The 15,415-nt window shown below is 41.3% G+C and overlaps 5 protein-coding genes across 5 annotated transcripts; 2 read left to right on the top strand and 3 right to left on the bottom strand.

Annotated features, from left to right (window-relative positions):
• Positions 1-47: 47 nt before the first annotated feature.
• BCR41DRAFT_346119 (ribosomal protein L7/L12 C-terminal domain-domain-containing protein) lies at positions 48-1,643 on the bottom strand. Its single transcript, XM_022022823.1, has 6 exons — positions 1,554-1,643; positions 1,008-1,223; positions 759-842; positions 523-642; positions 263-399; positions 48-179 (listed from the first exon to the last, which is right to left on the bottom strand). The coding sequence occupies exons 1-5, from the start codon at positions 1,554-1,556 to the stop codon at positions 283-285; spliced, it is 540 nt and encodes a 179-aa protein (XP_021885562.1). The 5' UTR covers positions 1,557-1,643; the 3' UTR covers positions 48-179; positions 263-282.
• Positions 1,644-2,581: 938 nt separating this feature from the next.
• Positions 2,582-3,208, bottom strand: BCR41DRAFT_299149 (hypothetical protein; the record flags this gene model as incomplete). Its single annotated transcript, XM_022020512.1, has 2 exons — positions 2,582-2,991; positions 3,100-3,208. Coding segments are annotated over 2 exons (519 nt in total), but the record flags the coding sequence as incomplete, so codon positions are not given.
• A 2,376-nt stretch (positions 3,209-5,584) lies between these two features.
• On the bottom strand, positions 5,585-6,064 carry BCR41DRAFT_367412 (hypothetical protein; the record flags this gene model as incomplete). The annotated part of the gene is made up of 1 exon (XM_022026301.1): positions 5,585-6,064. The coding sequence occupies one exon, from the start codon at positions 6,062-6,064 to the stop codon at positions 5,585-5,587; it is 480 nt and encodes a 159-aa protein (XP_021885560.1).
• A 2,902-nt stretch (positions 6,065-8,966) lies between these two features.
• On the top strand, positions 8,967-11,844 carry BCR41DRAFT_122944 (hypothetical protein). The gene has a single exon (XM_022019460.1). It carries the CDS (start codon positions 9,219-9,221, stop codon positions 11,502-11,504), a length of 2,286 nt encoding a protein of 761 aa, XP_021885559.1. The 5' UTR covers positions 8,967-9,218; the 3' UTR covers positions 11,505-11,844.
• On the top strand, positions 11,826-14,781 carry BCR41DRAFT_392315 (hypothetical protein; the record flags this gene model as incomplete). Its single annotated transcript, XM_022028440.1, has 8 exons — positions 11,826-11,870; positions 11,983-12,025; positions 12,102-12,182; positions 12,314-12,328; positions 12,461-12,523; positions 12,656-14,021; positions 14,167-14,344; positions 14,479-14,781. 8 exons carry the CDS (start codon positions 11,826-11,828, stop codon positions 14,779-14,781), a joined length of 2,094 nt encoding a protein of 697 aa, XP_021885558.1.
• Positions 14,782-15,415: the final 634 nt, after the last annotated feature.

Raw genomic sequence — 15,415 nt, 5'->3', positions numbered from 1 at the left:
TAATAATAAAAACTACGGTACAACGGTACAAAATGCTTTATAAAAAAAAAAAATAAGATGAGATCCAGTTGATATTTGAGGCGATTCGTTTAAAATAAAAGAAAAATCATACTCTCCTACTGGCAAGTATTAAACCGCTTTATGGTTTCAAATCCTCCGCCTTCACCTATTGTTTGATCCTATGAGAAACTGGTAAATACTGGGTGATAAGAGTGCTTCTATCTCCATGAATGCTCATAACCCTCCGTTGATTCTCATTTACATGATGCTTTTCCTGTTGATTTACTCCAAAGAGACTGTGGCACCCAGATCCTCAAGAGTCTTCTTCAACTTCTCAGCATCAGCCTTAGGCAAGCCTTCCTTGACAACCTTTGGTGCGCTCTCAACAAACTTCTTGGCCTGTTGCATTTATATAAAAAAGAAATCAATCAATTTCATTTTTCCATCTTTAAATCTCGGACCAAATCAATTGACTTCACATGGCTGTAATCATCTCATTATCGGCTTTTTTTTTTTTTTTACCTCAACCAAGTTAATGCCAGGGATGATGTTCTTGATCTCACGGATCAACTTTGCCTTGGCAGCAGCATCAAACTTCTCAAGCTTGACGTTGAACTCGGTCTTCTCAGCAGGCTTTTCCTCCTATAAAACATGAATGTAAGAAGAAAAAAAGGTAATTATGACCCCTGACAATTTGACTAGAATAGGTCAAGCATGTCCATAAGACTTTCATTTAGAAGCCTAGCACGTAACCTTACCTCAGCAGGAGCAGCTGCAGCAGGGGCAGCTGCAGGAGAGACGCCTCCAACAGGCATGGCAATCTCCTGGATATTCAAGCGAGTCTACAGACAATAATAATAAAAAAAAACGAGTTAGGCTCCTTTATCCAATCGATCAATACCATGTATCCCATGTAACTTACTCGACTAAGGGATAAAAGAGAAAAAAAAAAAAAAATATATATATATATATAACGGCGCCTCTAGAATGAGCCAACATATAATTACCTTCAATAATGAAACCAGATCAGCGGTTTGAAGAAGGGTCAGTCCAGAGATCTGATCAACGATGGAGACGATCTTGGGATCGACATCCTTACTGGAACCAGGGGCATCCAACTTGTCTCCAGTAGCAGACGAATAATTGGCGACTCTGCTGACAACTACGCGAGGTGCGATTCTTGCAGCGGAGCGAGGAGCAAGGCGAGCAGAGATAGTACGCAGCTGTATATAAAAAAATGACAACAATGGGACCAATCGAAAAACATTAGAGAATATACACATTTTTTTCTTCTAGAATTGCACAAGTAGACGTGACAGATCGCGTTGATGATCCGTCAAAGTCCCATTCTAGAATTCAATGTAGCTGACATGACGAATAGTTGATAGTTGATCTGCTAGGGTGGGGTCCTGATCAATAGCTTTTGCCTCGCTTTTACCAAAAAGGCTCGATCTGCAATGTATCTTTTTCTTTTTCTTTTTTATTATGTCTAGTGTAGGGTCCTGCTCCATCTTTTTTTTTTATCACACTTTCTTATGTATATTAATCATTACCATGGTGCAGTGTTGAGGAAGTCGGATGTGTGAGAGGTTGTAGAAAGGAAATGAATGTACTGTCCACAATGGAACAAGAAGGGTATGAGGAGACCGGAGAAAGAGTAAACAAAAGACAAGGCAAGAAAGTCAACTCATCGTATGTACTACCCTTGGAGACAGTCACAATATTTTATTTTATATCTTTCTATGGAGTATACAGCCAGGACAAACAAAGGCTCCAGTGGTTTGCTTACCTTCTTGAGTTGTCATTCTCCATCCTTGATAACACAATGTATTCATAGAACACCAAGAGGAGAAGGGAAGCAAAACGCGAAAAAGTTGTAGGCCTCGACCATGGCTCATTCCTTGAAATAATGTTAGTTTCTTTGCTTTTCTTTTTCTTTTTCTTTTTGCTCCTGTTGTCCTATTCATATCCTGTTCGTTATGAGTAATTTTTCTTCATCTTATTCTGTGTCATTGCATTGCCTTTTTATCTTTGATTCTTTTGTTTTTTTTTGTTACTTTCTTTTTTTCTTTAATGCTTTGAGTTATCATGCTGTATCTTTTTTTTTCTTTTTTTCTTTTTTCCTCTTATGCCTATTGCCCTATTTTAATTTTACCCGCACCCATATACCATGTCGCCGACTCCTCTTATTATCTTGAACTGATATCGGAGCATCGGTTCTCCTAAATGCACATGGTTAAAGAAAAAAATTACAAATATTTCAAAAAAAAAAAAAAAAAAAAAAGATAGAGAGGCCGAGAAGGAGGGTCTTCTTTGCTTAAACGATATCCATAATATCCTTCGTTAATATTCTCATGAGTCCTGGCATTTGTCCTGCTCCTTGGAATCTAAGCAATAATCCAAATGTCCAGTCCAAGGTTCAAACATATTCATGGCTGCCCACTTAATAAGGAGCGTAGTAGCCTCCTCGAGTACCACGACCACGTCTGAAAATTGTATAGATAAATAAGGCAATGTTAGACTTCTGTATTATCCACTATACCAATCTTTCATTCCTCGTCGTAAAATCGTTTGCTGATGCTTACCCTCCGCGGCCGCGGTATCCACCGCTATAAGGTGTGGGTGCACCATACATCGGCGTCTGCCCGTATCCACCGTATGCTCCATGTCCTGCAAACCCACCACGATATGCACCACGACCACGACCACGACCACGGGCAGCCATTCCAGGAACATTGGTACGCTTGGGAGTAACCTTAATCAAACGGCTGCGGAATAAAGACTCGTTCAAGACCATGGCGTTTGCGACAGATGAGGGATCAGCAAATTCCACGTAGGCATAGCCCTTTGGATGTCCTGTCCACTTGTCACACAGAATTGTGATGCGATTAATGGTTCCACATGACTGGAAATGGCTCTGAAGCTCCTCTGGTGTCGAGCCCCAGTCGACATTTCCAACATACACTGATCTGGAATCAACAGTCTCCTTGTCTACATTCACATACGGAAACAGACGGCTGTCCAAATCAGCAATACTTCCAGATATATTAAAATATTAAACACTAGACAGATGGTTGCTATAAGTTCATCAGTCATTACCTTCTTCAACCATGTTCATTTCCTTCTCGGCCTGTGCCTGCATCTCTCGAAGTTTGGCAGCTTCAGCCTCCATTTCTTTGACGCGCTGTTTCATAGCCTCAATTTCCTGCAAAATGATCCAGGCAAAGAATCAAAGAATTGGTAAACATGGCAGATGGAATAAGTTTATTTTATTACAAACTTTCATGTAGACCAAAACATTAATCCCTCATTATTCTGTGCAAAAGAACAGAAAGTATTTTATTTACCTCGTCGCCAATATCTCTCTCAAGATCATCAGCCGCGACGGATACTTTCTTATCTTCTGCAGACATGTTGTGGTATTGCAACAAATGTGATGAACTAAATGAAATTATATAAGTGTAATGCAAATATTATTAGGTTCGCTTCATCATCTTTGATGTGGTTGTACCAGCATTGCAATCATATTAACTCCATGAAAAAGATCTTCCGCACGCATCAGACAAAATAAATATCTCATAATGGAATCAGATGTGGAGGTGTGGTCGAAGGTTCAAGTTGATTATAAAGTGCGGATTGGCAAAAGATTTAACAGCTCCATTAGCTTCATCATTAACCGCCGATAAACTTGAAGTATACAGATGGACAAAAGTCGAGCGTTCAAATAAAGGAAAAAATGGAAGTAATAACGCAGCTACAGGATATAGACTGACGTGTCTTGACCGTTCAAAGATCCAAAGATGTGCCATCCTCAAGCCGAAACTTCCTCAGCTCGCGAACGTCAGAGATGCTTTATGTGGCATACAGTGAGAAAGACTGACGTTGATATGTTGCAATTTGTATGCGAAAGCAGTTCATATGGTATGAGGTATTTCGTGTAGAACTGCCTCCAACGTAGAGAACCTTATTAACAGGTTGATAGGTCTGAGGTAGAATACAGAGTTATCCTCAAAGTGAGTATAATTATAAAACATACCAGTGTATTCAAGTCAAATTGCAAACAGTTGCAGTTAGAATCAACAAAGGGATCAATAAATGGACGAAAGGATGAGAACGAAGCAATGAGGAAAAAAAATAAAATAAAAACAGCTTTTTGTGACACATGACGATCACCGTAGAGAATACCGATCGCATGTCTTATGCCAAATTGTACGTGTACTGAGTCTATTGATTTGGAGATTATTTACGGCACTTTCATCCTTGTCACGGTTAGTGCCACGATCAAAACAAGACTACGCATCCAGACCTTGCTCCAGTAGTTCGACCGGCCCTGCCCCTGTGCTGCCTCCGATCGCGCCTTGGGTATAAGTCCTGTGTGTCGGATATTGCTCGGCTTCGATGAGGCTCTTTGCTCTGGCTCCAGAGATTGAATACCTTTATCTTTTGAGCTCTTCTTGCTGTGGTTGTTACTACTGTTGTTGATATCGCTACCATTGCTGCTAATATTATTAATATCGTTATTACTGTTGCCTTTAATATTGTTGCCACGGCTATTGCCTTCATAGTCGCCCTCACCGTCGTTACTATCCTCGTCCTTGATGTCTTCTTCAACGTTGCCATCATCTGCTAAGGGTATTTTAGCCACTGGCTTTTTCCTATGCGGATTCCTCAGGGTTAACCCACGCACCACAGAATAAGGTCCACGGCGCCGGCGATAACCCCTATACCAATCTTGATGCAAGACATATATCTTGCCCTTTCTGCGGAAAGCCTCTTTGGTTGTTGGCGCATACCAGTAAGAATGATTGAGTTCTTTTTGTTTTCGATTTCGATATTGATGGTGGCTATGGTCAAAATTGATCGGTTTCCTATCATGATGCTCCATTATCTCTTTGTAACTGTTCCTGTGTTTGTCGCCTTGGGTTTCCAATTCGGCTTTCTCGTTGAATAGGCAATGCTGCGGTGTGAAGTAGCATGTCATTCTCCATGTCACTGCAAGCTCACTGCTTTCTTCATGCCCCAATTCCCCATAGCCATCCGACACGCCCCCTTTCCATGTCGCATTTCCTTATGTTCTGCATGGATGTGTTCGCTACAAAGCATTATAGCAGTAACGGCAACTGGAGTACTATAAGCACTTGCAGTTGTAATTGGAGAGGATCTGATCGAGACTAGCAGGCATATTACTATTGGAATTTGCTTTGTATCCATCAGCGTCTTCATAGCTTTTGTTCCTGAATCCTGACCGGAAATTCCTCTACAAAGGAAAAAGAAAAAAAGAAAAATCGTGTTTTGGTAGGCAGCCCAAGTCGCAATAAGAGGCAGACACCAGGCACATGGTTGACGGTGTGCCACCAAGAATGTGGAATGAGAAGAGTGAGCTTCTTCCATTTGTATCGGTTTGTATTGAAACCAAATCTCTGGAGAACTGACCACTTTTAATTTATCATTATTATTTTCTACAAGTTTTAGTATAACTGTGTCTGTTGAAATGGGAAACACAATGAAGGATGCCAACTGATAAATCATAGTATACATAAAATATATTTTACAATAAAGGTATTCTTGGTTCATTGCTCTCAGCTCAAGGATCCATTGCAAACGCTCGCAGCTGTGTCGTGAAGCGATGTGTATGACCAATAAACTTTTTTCCACCTCCATACATCTCAATTTGGATATGATAGATATAATTTTTGCCTCTAGAAAGATCCTTGGGTGAGAACACAAAGTGGGGCCTGGCTCTTGCATCCAGGTTGGCTGCCAAGATGCGCACGATCTCAGCCTTGAGTGAATTATCCTTATTACTACTGCCATTGTCACCTTGTCTACCATTATAATTGACGTCTCTTTTGTTCGTAACCAATAGAATGTTGACGCGTGTGTGGAGAGCGCTCCTGAGCTCTGGTGGAATAGTCCAACCAACCATATAAGGCGCCATCAGCACCATGGAATGGCCGCCGGATTCATAATCGAGTCTGAGCGACTTCTTGACCAGCATTGCCTCGTTTGATTCCCTTGCGAAATGGAACTGATCTCTGCTCTTAGCATCCTTTGATCCATGCATGATTTTAGACTCTTTAGAATGGGTGTTAAGAAACAAGGTTCATTCAAAATTCCCTTCGCTTCCCCCGTCGACACTACTTTCTGGTCCTGCTGTTCATCCACTACGCATAGAGTGAGTACTAGAGAGCATCCCACAACCGTAGATATACGGCCTTTGTAGGCTGTTAGCAGCAGTGAGTACCTTCCAGGAGCAATTTGAGGGCCAAGATTGAACCGGATCGATCCCAGGTGACTCGGGACATAGCGGCGAAGCAGGACAGAGCTCTTTTCAGTGTGTTGTAAAAGTATGGTATCTATCGTGGAGCCCTCAGGCATAGCTGAGCCATCCCATGCAACTGTAGAAAACGAATCTATAGAGCACTCTGTCGCTATGGGTTAAAAAACACGAAACATGGAAGAAAGATACTACAGGCTGAAGAGATTTTTGAAAAAGGGCGGTATTTATTGATGTTGCCCTTCAGGCACACACCAGGGTGTGACAGGGCGAGCTAAAAAGGGTGTGATTAGGTCTATTTTATATTCCAAAGGGTATCAATCGACGATCTATTTGACAATGTCAATGGTGATCAACATCAACTGTGCCTGTGCCTGAACAGTCCTTTGCTTCATATGGCAGTGTATATGCCCATTTGACTAAAGAGAAAACATTCATGTACACACTGTTGCATGAGATATCAACAAGAGTAAATGGGACGCACTCAACATGTTTGAACCATCGCCCTTTCAGGAAAGTGGAGCCGCCTGGCAGCAATAGGGCAACACATCTTTCCGTAGTCACCAATAGACATGGTCAACCGTTGCCTTTGTGATTGTCGATTGAAGGTGCTGATACGAAATGTTGATTATTTATTAAGCTCTTTAAAATAAGTTTGTATATACGACAACATTTCTCGATTACGAGTGTAAACATCAAGAATCATTTTCTCGATACTACGATGGTTATCATCCACGTTGGTTTATCATTTGAGACAACCATTCGTAATTGTAACTTCAAATTCATTTTCTACAGTAGTATTGTTAGTATTGTTGGTGTCCAACAGTCTATATATGAGTAGATCAAGTGTTGGTAGAAGTGATTGGTTGAGTTGGTATTCTTCCTATTTACGCATGTATCAGCCTACTTGAAGAAGGGTCAAGAATGAACTTTATCCCACCAAATCTCAACATCAAGTCTTGCCAATGTCAGTACAAGGATCCGGAAAGGGATGTGAAGCACCCATAGTAGTTTCATCAATAATCTGTTGAATAACACAATAGTCGTATCTAATTTTTTAGAGGACCAGCAATAAGTAGTAGATAACAATGCTGAAAATGATGGCATTAACATTGGCTTTCGAGTCAATAGGTAGAAGAAAAAGAGAAGAGATGGTGGCAAAGTCGTCCTTACTCCATTCATCAGCCACACTATCTGCTACTGCTCGAGCCATGACCCATTTCATGGTTCGTTCATTTTTCTCCTCCATCTCTTCTTCTATCTTTTTCCTTCCCTCAATCTTGTCATTGACCAATCACTTCAACGACGCCAAAAGCCGCTATTTCTCCTTTACAGACTTTCGAATATTTCAATCCATCACTGCTTTCGTAACCCCAGTTTTATCATCTATAACAACAAAATTGAGGTATGAAAGCGATTGCCGCTTCTTTATTTCTCTCCCTTTCTTCTTCCATTTTCTTCTCTCCTTTTACCTTCTTTCCAAAGTACTTTTTTTTAATTAAAATTGGTTGTTCAACTTTGCGGGAGAGAGAGCAGAAGACTCCAAAACTGGAAAGCAGCATGCTAATCAAACCCAACGTGGAAAAAAAAAAAAAAAAAAAAAAAAAGACAATCAGAGTATAAATATCACGCACGCCATTGTCCCATTGCTCATCACAAACATTTTATTGTTTTTAATCACACAAACACGCACAACGCAAAGGCAACGCACTTAGTGCTTTATTATTTTTACTTCTGTCAACAACATGTTCACTCGCTGTTCACTGCTTACACTGAATGGATAAACGCATCATTGACACTCGCCATTGACGATTTGTTTTGTGTCTTTATCATCAACGTCACTCTAATCATCCATCACTATCATCAAGCTAAATAAAAGCACAGTAAAAAAACCTCTAGGCACACTATTCGGACAAAGTGCAATCCATCATTTTCCCCCTCTATGCGCCATATATTTCCACATGTCAACCAGCTCAATGAATTGAGGGGAATATCCAAATGTTGTCATTTCTTTTTCTTTTTTCTTTTTTTTTTTTAGAAAAAAAAGCGTAGATTTATCTATTTCTTATCAAACACTTATTCTTTTCTTTGGCTAAAAAACTCTCTCAAATGCAATGTATTTTTTCAGGCAAACATCTTCTACACCACCATCGCCTCTTCATTGCCCTCATTCTGCAAATTTCAATTCACGCCTTTCACTCTCAGCCTGATAGAAGAAAGAAGTGTGAGTTTCCTACCGCTATCCATACTTTCGTTATCATACTTTCTGTAGAGAGGGAAACGTAAAGGAGGAGCATTTTGATGGCATGTGTTTATGCAAGTTTTTCATTTCCGCGTTCTGTGTGTCACAATGGCCATCCATGCTGAGCAATTTAAAAATCACTGCTTCAATGGGAAGAACATGTGCGTTGCTTTTTTTTCTCTCTGCGAAGCCCATAATATATTGACGTTCTCAGGCTTTTTCTTTCATCTGTCCATTCAACATCCCTGATTTTTTTCTTTGAAGGAAGTTCTTTGTCTTAAGATTTGCAACCTCTTCCTTCTACAGTGCAGTTGATTGTCTGTGTGTAGATCCATGTGTTTGGTGGTTGGGATTATGATGATAAATAAGATTTCATTTTGCGCTCGTACAAATGGCGCACACGCCTTGTTGTAAACAATGGTGCATTGGGCTGCGCTATTCTTTCTGTCAACTATGCCTTAGCTTAGTCCAATAGCAGAAAACTTTCATGCATTAACTTGCTGCTTTTCCTCCTCGGTAAATTGTTCTTTTTTTAATATTATTTCAAGCTATGAGAACATCAAATTCAAAACTTTTCGATCCTTCACCGTAACAGCAGTAGAGTACTTTGAATATATTCTGGTAGTGGTACCTCTGATATCGAGAGCTACCTTTTGGTGAGCACGAATACGATCGGGGCTGACAAAGGTGCTGAGCCACATGATGTCTGCTGCATCTCATAGTACAACGACATTCTTACCAGCGGGTGTTATTCTTGGCTTTGCCTCTAATCTAGCAGAGATGAGCAATACTCCGCATAATACTTTTGGACCCCGCACCTGTGTGTACATTGACGGGTTTGCACATGGACCAATGAGAGATAATATCGACAAAAGTTTGACTGAAGACGTAGTGGGCACGGAAGTGGATGTAGTAGAAGGCAAAGAAAGCAAAGAAAGCGAGGCTATGCTGAACAAGGATAGCCGAGAAGGAATTCGAAAGGATGCTAGGCCAAATGCGGGCTCGCACTTGGCCCGTGAGCCACCAATGAGATCCGATAGGACTATTATTGTACAGGAGCAAGAACAAGGCACAAAAGCGTTATCAAGCATACTCCGCACAATAACAACGCTCTCATCCAACACTTCTCCCTCTTCTTCAATTGACCCTCGACAGCCTCAACTTTTTGCTCATGTTTCGCCGACGGGGACTATTTCCGTTACTTCACCTCTCTCTCTTTCCTCTTCACTTTCACTCCCCTCTTCTTTATCCTTGCAGCAGCAACGACAACAAAGATATCGCAGCCCATGTCGTGATCCTAGTTCTGAAATGCCTGTTGCAACAACATTTCCTCCCATATTTTCGCATCCATCATCTTCCCAAAACTTTAAAACACCTCCACAGTACCTGTCATCCTCCTCTATCATCTCGTCCTCTTTGCAGACTGTACGGCATGTCAGTGGACAAAGAGGGTTGTTGGCACAGCGACCAAAGACAAGTTTTAGTAGATTGCTGGATTCGGTGACGAATAATACGGCTGTGATGGCTGAATCCCGCCTCAAGTCATATTATAATTTCGATAACGGGCAAACAGCTGTAACCAATGCATTATCCTTACCACAAAAGGCAGAGGTACCAAACCAATCTACAGCCTTCTTCACTGGGCCTTTGATGGCAGCACGATCAGATTCAAAGCCAAAGTTCTTTGTATGCGATGACGATAGCGAAGAGGAGTTAGAGGATGAGTTTGAGACTCTTACTTTATCCCCGAGAGCTTCTCAATCACCTCCTGCAGCGATATCTCTCAGACAGTCAATGGACGGCTGCCTTGATAGATGTGATATGGGTGAATTTAAAAACCCAGGTTATAGTCACCAAGGCGCAAGTACCTGTAACATGGTAGAGACGACTACACCGCCGTCGCTGAGGCATATACCTACATCTGAGATGCCACGGAGACAGAGTCTACTTTCAAGCCTTTTCAAGACGGAGAAACATTCGGCTACACAACATGGTTCAAACAACTCGATCCCCACCATCAACAACAAAAATTTAAAAGATACAAGGCTTTACCACCATAGTGCTTCCAAATCCAATGGAGAAGATCCAGAATTGAGTCCTATTTATCAACCCTCTCTAAATTCTACCATTAATTCAGCTGCCCTACACTCATTAAGTCATTTCTCTGTAGGAATAACTCATCAGTATCGGCCTATCCAGCGGAACCACCATCGGCATCTTACAGATCAAGAAGAACGAGTTTTTTTAATAGACAATGATATGACGATAGCGACGAGGCGATTAGCTAATCATGAAAAGATGTCGACGTCAGCGTTGAAAAGGACTAAAAAGTCTGTGTTTAGGAAACTGGATGAGTTAGCCATAGGCAATGAGAGGGAGAGTAGTATTGTTAAAGTAGAGGAAGTGGAAGCAGAAGAAGAAAACGAAGGAGAGCAGGCCGGGAGGAACATCATAACCTCTCTGCCAAGGTTTTCACCTGAACAGCGATACCCATTACAACATCTTTTATCTAAGGAGAAGTCTATTACTCTCAAGTCAGCCAGATCATCTAACTGTACCATAACTAGCACATCTGTAACGTTACCATCTCTGGAATACCAGATTATACCCGAATCAATATCAAAGCCATCGCTGTTATCCTCTTCATTCCAAACACAATCTAACCATAAAAAAGCCCTTCGCCCCGCTTTACTACCATCATTTCAAACATGTTACTGTACTCGGTCGACAGCCACAGCGACTACCACATTTACAACTGCTTCTGCGGCTTCCAAATGCTCAACAACGACTGCACTTTCACCTGCCTCAGTATCAGTATCGGCATCATCCTTGGGAGGAAACGGAGATGTAAGCGCAAACGCAAAAGGGGCGAAGTTTCTCTCGAGCAAATCTCGAGTTTATAATGTTCAAGCGCAAATTCATTCGTTCTACGGACACTTGTCCTCTGGTATCCAAAGAGCTATTGCCACAGCCTTTGAGATTTGAATAAAATTAGAGATACTAATATATTATAATAATGACATATCCAAGCCTCTACTCATAATGATAATAAAGCTTGGCCTCTGGATGGGTAGTTGCCTCGGGGCAAACAGCTTCGCGTGCATGGTCGATCGTTATTTCCCCCAGCCAATAGTAAACAGAATAAAGAAACAGGATGTAGACGCTATTTTGATGATGTAATTTTAGCCATTAGTGTCCTGTATGTAGGAGATAGAAAGGACGCTTTATTCATTCATCAAAATCAGCTTCCTTTGTTCATAAGGACAGATCAGACTCAATCCATTCCAACAAAAAAAAAGACCCACTATGACACGAATTCAGCTTGGAACACCTCAGGAAAAAGAGCTGACTGTAATTTCTTGCGCTTTTTTTACTCTTCTATTTTCTTTTTAAAGGAAAAAAAAGAAAAGAAAAAGTGCACTCCAACTAACCAGAATGTTGCCAATATTTCTTTACACTCTAGGCTCTCGTGCTGGCAAAGCTGAACGACTATGGATGGGCAGATAGTATGTTTTTTGCTGTTTTATCATGATATACAGAAACTTAGTGTTTACAACTAACAGTTTTTTTCTCTTTTAACAGATGATGTTCTCGCCAATTTCATCGTGGTCATGATCGCTAATGATAAGTCTAGAGATGATATAATCACGGAGCTAAATGACAGTACGTTTCTTATTCCTTCATACCTTGACTTGCTTGAGTGTTGGTAAAAAAAGGTATGCTCAAACGCTTAATGGAGCACATCGATTGAACTGTTATTTTCTTTTTTGGCCTTTTCTTCTTGTACCCATTAGTTTTGCCTGGAGAAGGTTAGTATTATAGGTTCATTAGTATCAGTTATTATCATTAATTCGAATCTCTTTTTTTTTTTTTTTTTTTTTTTTTTTTTTTTTTTTCATCCCTGACTTTTTACATTATCTCTTCTCTTTGAATTAAAATAGCACCCTTATTTGCTGAATGGTTGTTTGGAGCTATCGACAATATTGTGGATCAAGGGGCACAAGGTATATTGAAACGCTCTAGTCCCTCTAATCCCTCTGGATCTTTTGCTTTCTTCTCTTAAGCAATTGAAGACTGATACTTAATCTCTCTCTCTCTCTCTCTCTTTTTTTTTTTTTTTTTTTTTTTTTTTATAGAAACTTCATCGCATCCTGCAGCTCCTCAGCAGGCCATCTCTCAAGACCAAATTTCAAATGATATACCAGAGTCAATGGAACTAGTAAGAAAAGAGTCTCCTGTAGCTGCAACATCTCCAGATTTAGGATCATTAAGTTCTCGTCAGCAACGTCATCACCATCACAATTCTGAGAGACGCGCGCCAGGCAGACTCTTACAGAGTGCAATCAGTAGTGCTACCAGATCTGAGTCATCACCACCTATTTCAACATCATCTCTTCGACACCGAGAGGCTCCATCCAGAATCTATGAAGACGACAGCAGAGGGAGGGAAAGGAGACACGAGTCTCCTCGACGACCCGCAACATCGCGTGGAATGAGTTCCAGTCCCGTACGATCTAGAGAGGGGCTCACAACAGGTCGTGGAAAGGAGGAGAGAATCCGTTTCCGAAGGACCAGTGCTGAACGTGCTCAGGATGAAGCTAGAATCAATGCTCGTTTGGGTATCAAGGGAGGGAGAGGAGGGGGAGGCGGAGGATCAGGAGATCGTTTAAAAGGACGTTTGGGAAATATCGACAGTCGTCTTGGATGGAGAGATAACCATACTGATAATGATGATACTAGACGTGTTCGTTCTCGAGAGCGCTCATGGGACACCAACAATGACTATCATGACAGGAGAGATCGTCAGAACAAAAACAACAGCAACAGCAAGCGCACTGATCGGGATGCATTAAGGGATATTGAACGTCGACTTGGCACACGCACTCGCCCTCTACATGATGACAGTGATACCGATGGCTATAATAATAATAGCGATATTCCTAGCCAACCTGCCTCATGGTCTAGAGACCCAGAGAAGATGCTTCGCGTCGAGGCAGAAATTACACGCCGGGCCGTGGATGCTGCTATAGCGAACAAGACTCGATGTCGGTTCTGGCCTAGCTGTTCTCAGGGAGATGCATGTCATTATTGGCATCCACGCGAGCTCTGTGCAGAATTTCCCAATTGTCCTAAGACAGCGGACACATGCCTCTACATTCATCCACTTGCAGAGCCAACAGCGGAGCAGGTTGCTGCTGCTGCTCGTCAGGCTCTGGTGCAATCTATGAAGGCACGTAGCCCTAAAAGTGAGATCGGCAACAGTAATAACAACCTGATGAATGGTGCGGGAGGAGACGACAGCTCAGCATTAATTACGAACGCACTGCAAATGCCATTCGCATTGGGATCAACGACACTTCAGGAATGCAAGTTTGGAGCACGATGCACTCGATCAGATTGCAAGTTCCGCCATCCTCAGGGAGGCGATCCAAGCCAACCTCTGTGCCGTTTCTTTCCGAACTGTACTAAACCCAACTGCCCATTCTTCCATCCTCCTTATGGGTAAGGCTTTTTTTTTTTTTTTTTTTTTTAGAGGGCAAGCTGTTGAAAGGTTTTCCATCATATGCTTGACATTTTTGTCATTGACTTATTTTTATTTTTTTATTTTAATTTATCTTGTTATATTATATTTTCTTTTCTTTTTTAGTGAGCCACTAGCAGCAAAGGATGTAAGCATGGACGAGTCAGGCTCCACCAATGGCGAAGGAGTGAATCGAATCCCTACAGCTTGTCGATTTGGAGACCAATGTACCCGTCCTGGTTGCCATTTTACACATCCACGTGATGGCACCGGCACTGTAGCAGCAAAATCCAATATGCCCATGGTAATCATACTTTTTTTTATCTATCTATTTTTGTTAGTTTAGTCCCCGATATTCTCATAGTCCATATTGCGATATCTGAACTTCCTTAATTCATTATTTCTTTGTCTTTGTCTTTGTCTGGCTTATATAAATAGTGCAAATTCAATCCATGTACACGCCCTGGATGTCCATTCCGTCATCTTGCTGGTGGAAGTGGAGCACCCAATAGGACCTTGGTGTTAAACAAATCTACAAATAACACCAGTGAACGATTTGCAAGTGGTATCGTTGCAGATGGTGAAGTTGAAAAACTATATGTCCCAGCCAGTTCACATTGGGCCAACGGCGGCGTCAGTCATCAACCACAGCAACAATCACTTGACTCGGAGCAGCAGTTACAACAGGATAATGCAGCGATCCAGGCAGAGATGGACATGGACATGGATATAATTGTTTGAGTTTTGAGATGTTGAATGACACATTGGGATCTTTTTTTCCACCTTAATCATTCAAGCAAAAGTTAAATACGGAGGATTAGGAGTAGAAAGAAACAAATGGATTACATTTATGATGGAGTCCTTATTGTCGCAGGAGTTATCGACGTCTTCCATTGGACAAAAATGCCCAAAAAAAAAAAAAAAAAAAAAAAAAAAAAAAAGAGAGAAACAGCGCGTTTTCAGGAAGATCAAAGAGTAGAGCGTTCGGAAAGAAAACAAGCTGCAGATATTTGTGACCTAAAGCAGCCTCCTGTGCCTGCGAAAATGAGAAAAAGAATGCAGGACATCCTCATGCAACACATGTAGCTTATTGTATTATAGTACTAAGGTTCCTTATCATCTAGAAGTATTCGTCATCCATATTGTATTTTTAAATTATAATAATAATTTTGATATGAATTACACTTCTGAATGACGTGTGTGCGATTGATGCTGTTTATATGTCCCAATCGCAGTGCCAGCAGGATAGAGGGGCTGGCCTAGCTTGGATCTACTCTTATCCCACTCAATCCTATTGCTTGACCTGGATTGCGATAGAAGCGCACTATGACTCCTACACACATCTTTGGTATCTCAAAACGAGGTTGGACATGTG

The sequence above is a fragment of the Lobosporangium transversale genome (assembly GCF_002105155.1).
Source record: "Lobosporangium transversale strain NRRL 3116 chromosome Unknown BCR41scaffold_3, whole genome shotgun sequence".
NCBI classification, from domain to species: domain Eukaryota; kingdom Fungi; phylum Mortierellomycota; class Mortierellomycetes; order Mortierellales; family Mortierellaceae; genus Lobosporangium; species Lobosporangium transversale.
This window is presented reverse-complemented; position numbering and strand designations above follow the sequence as displayed.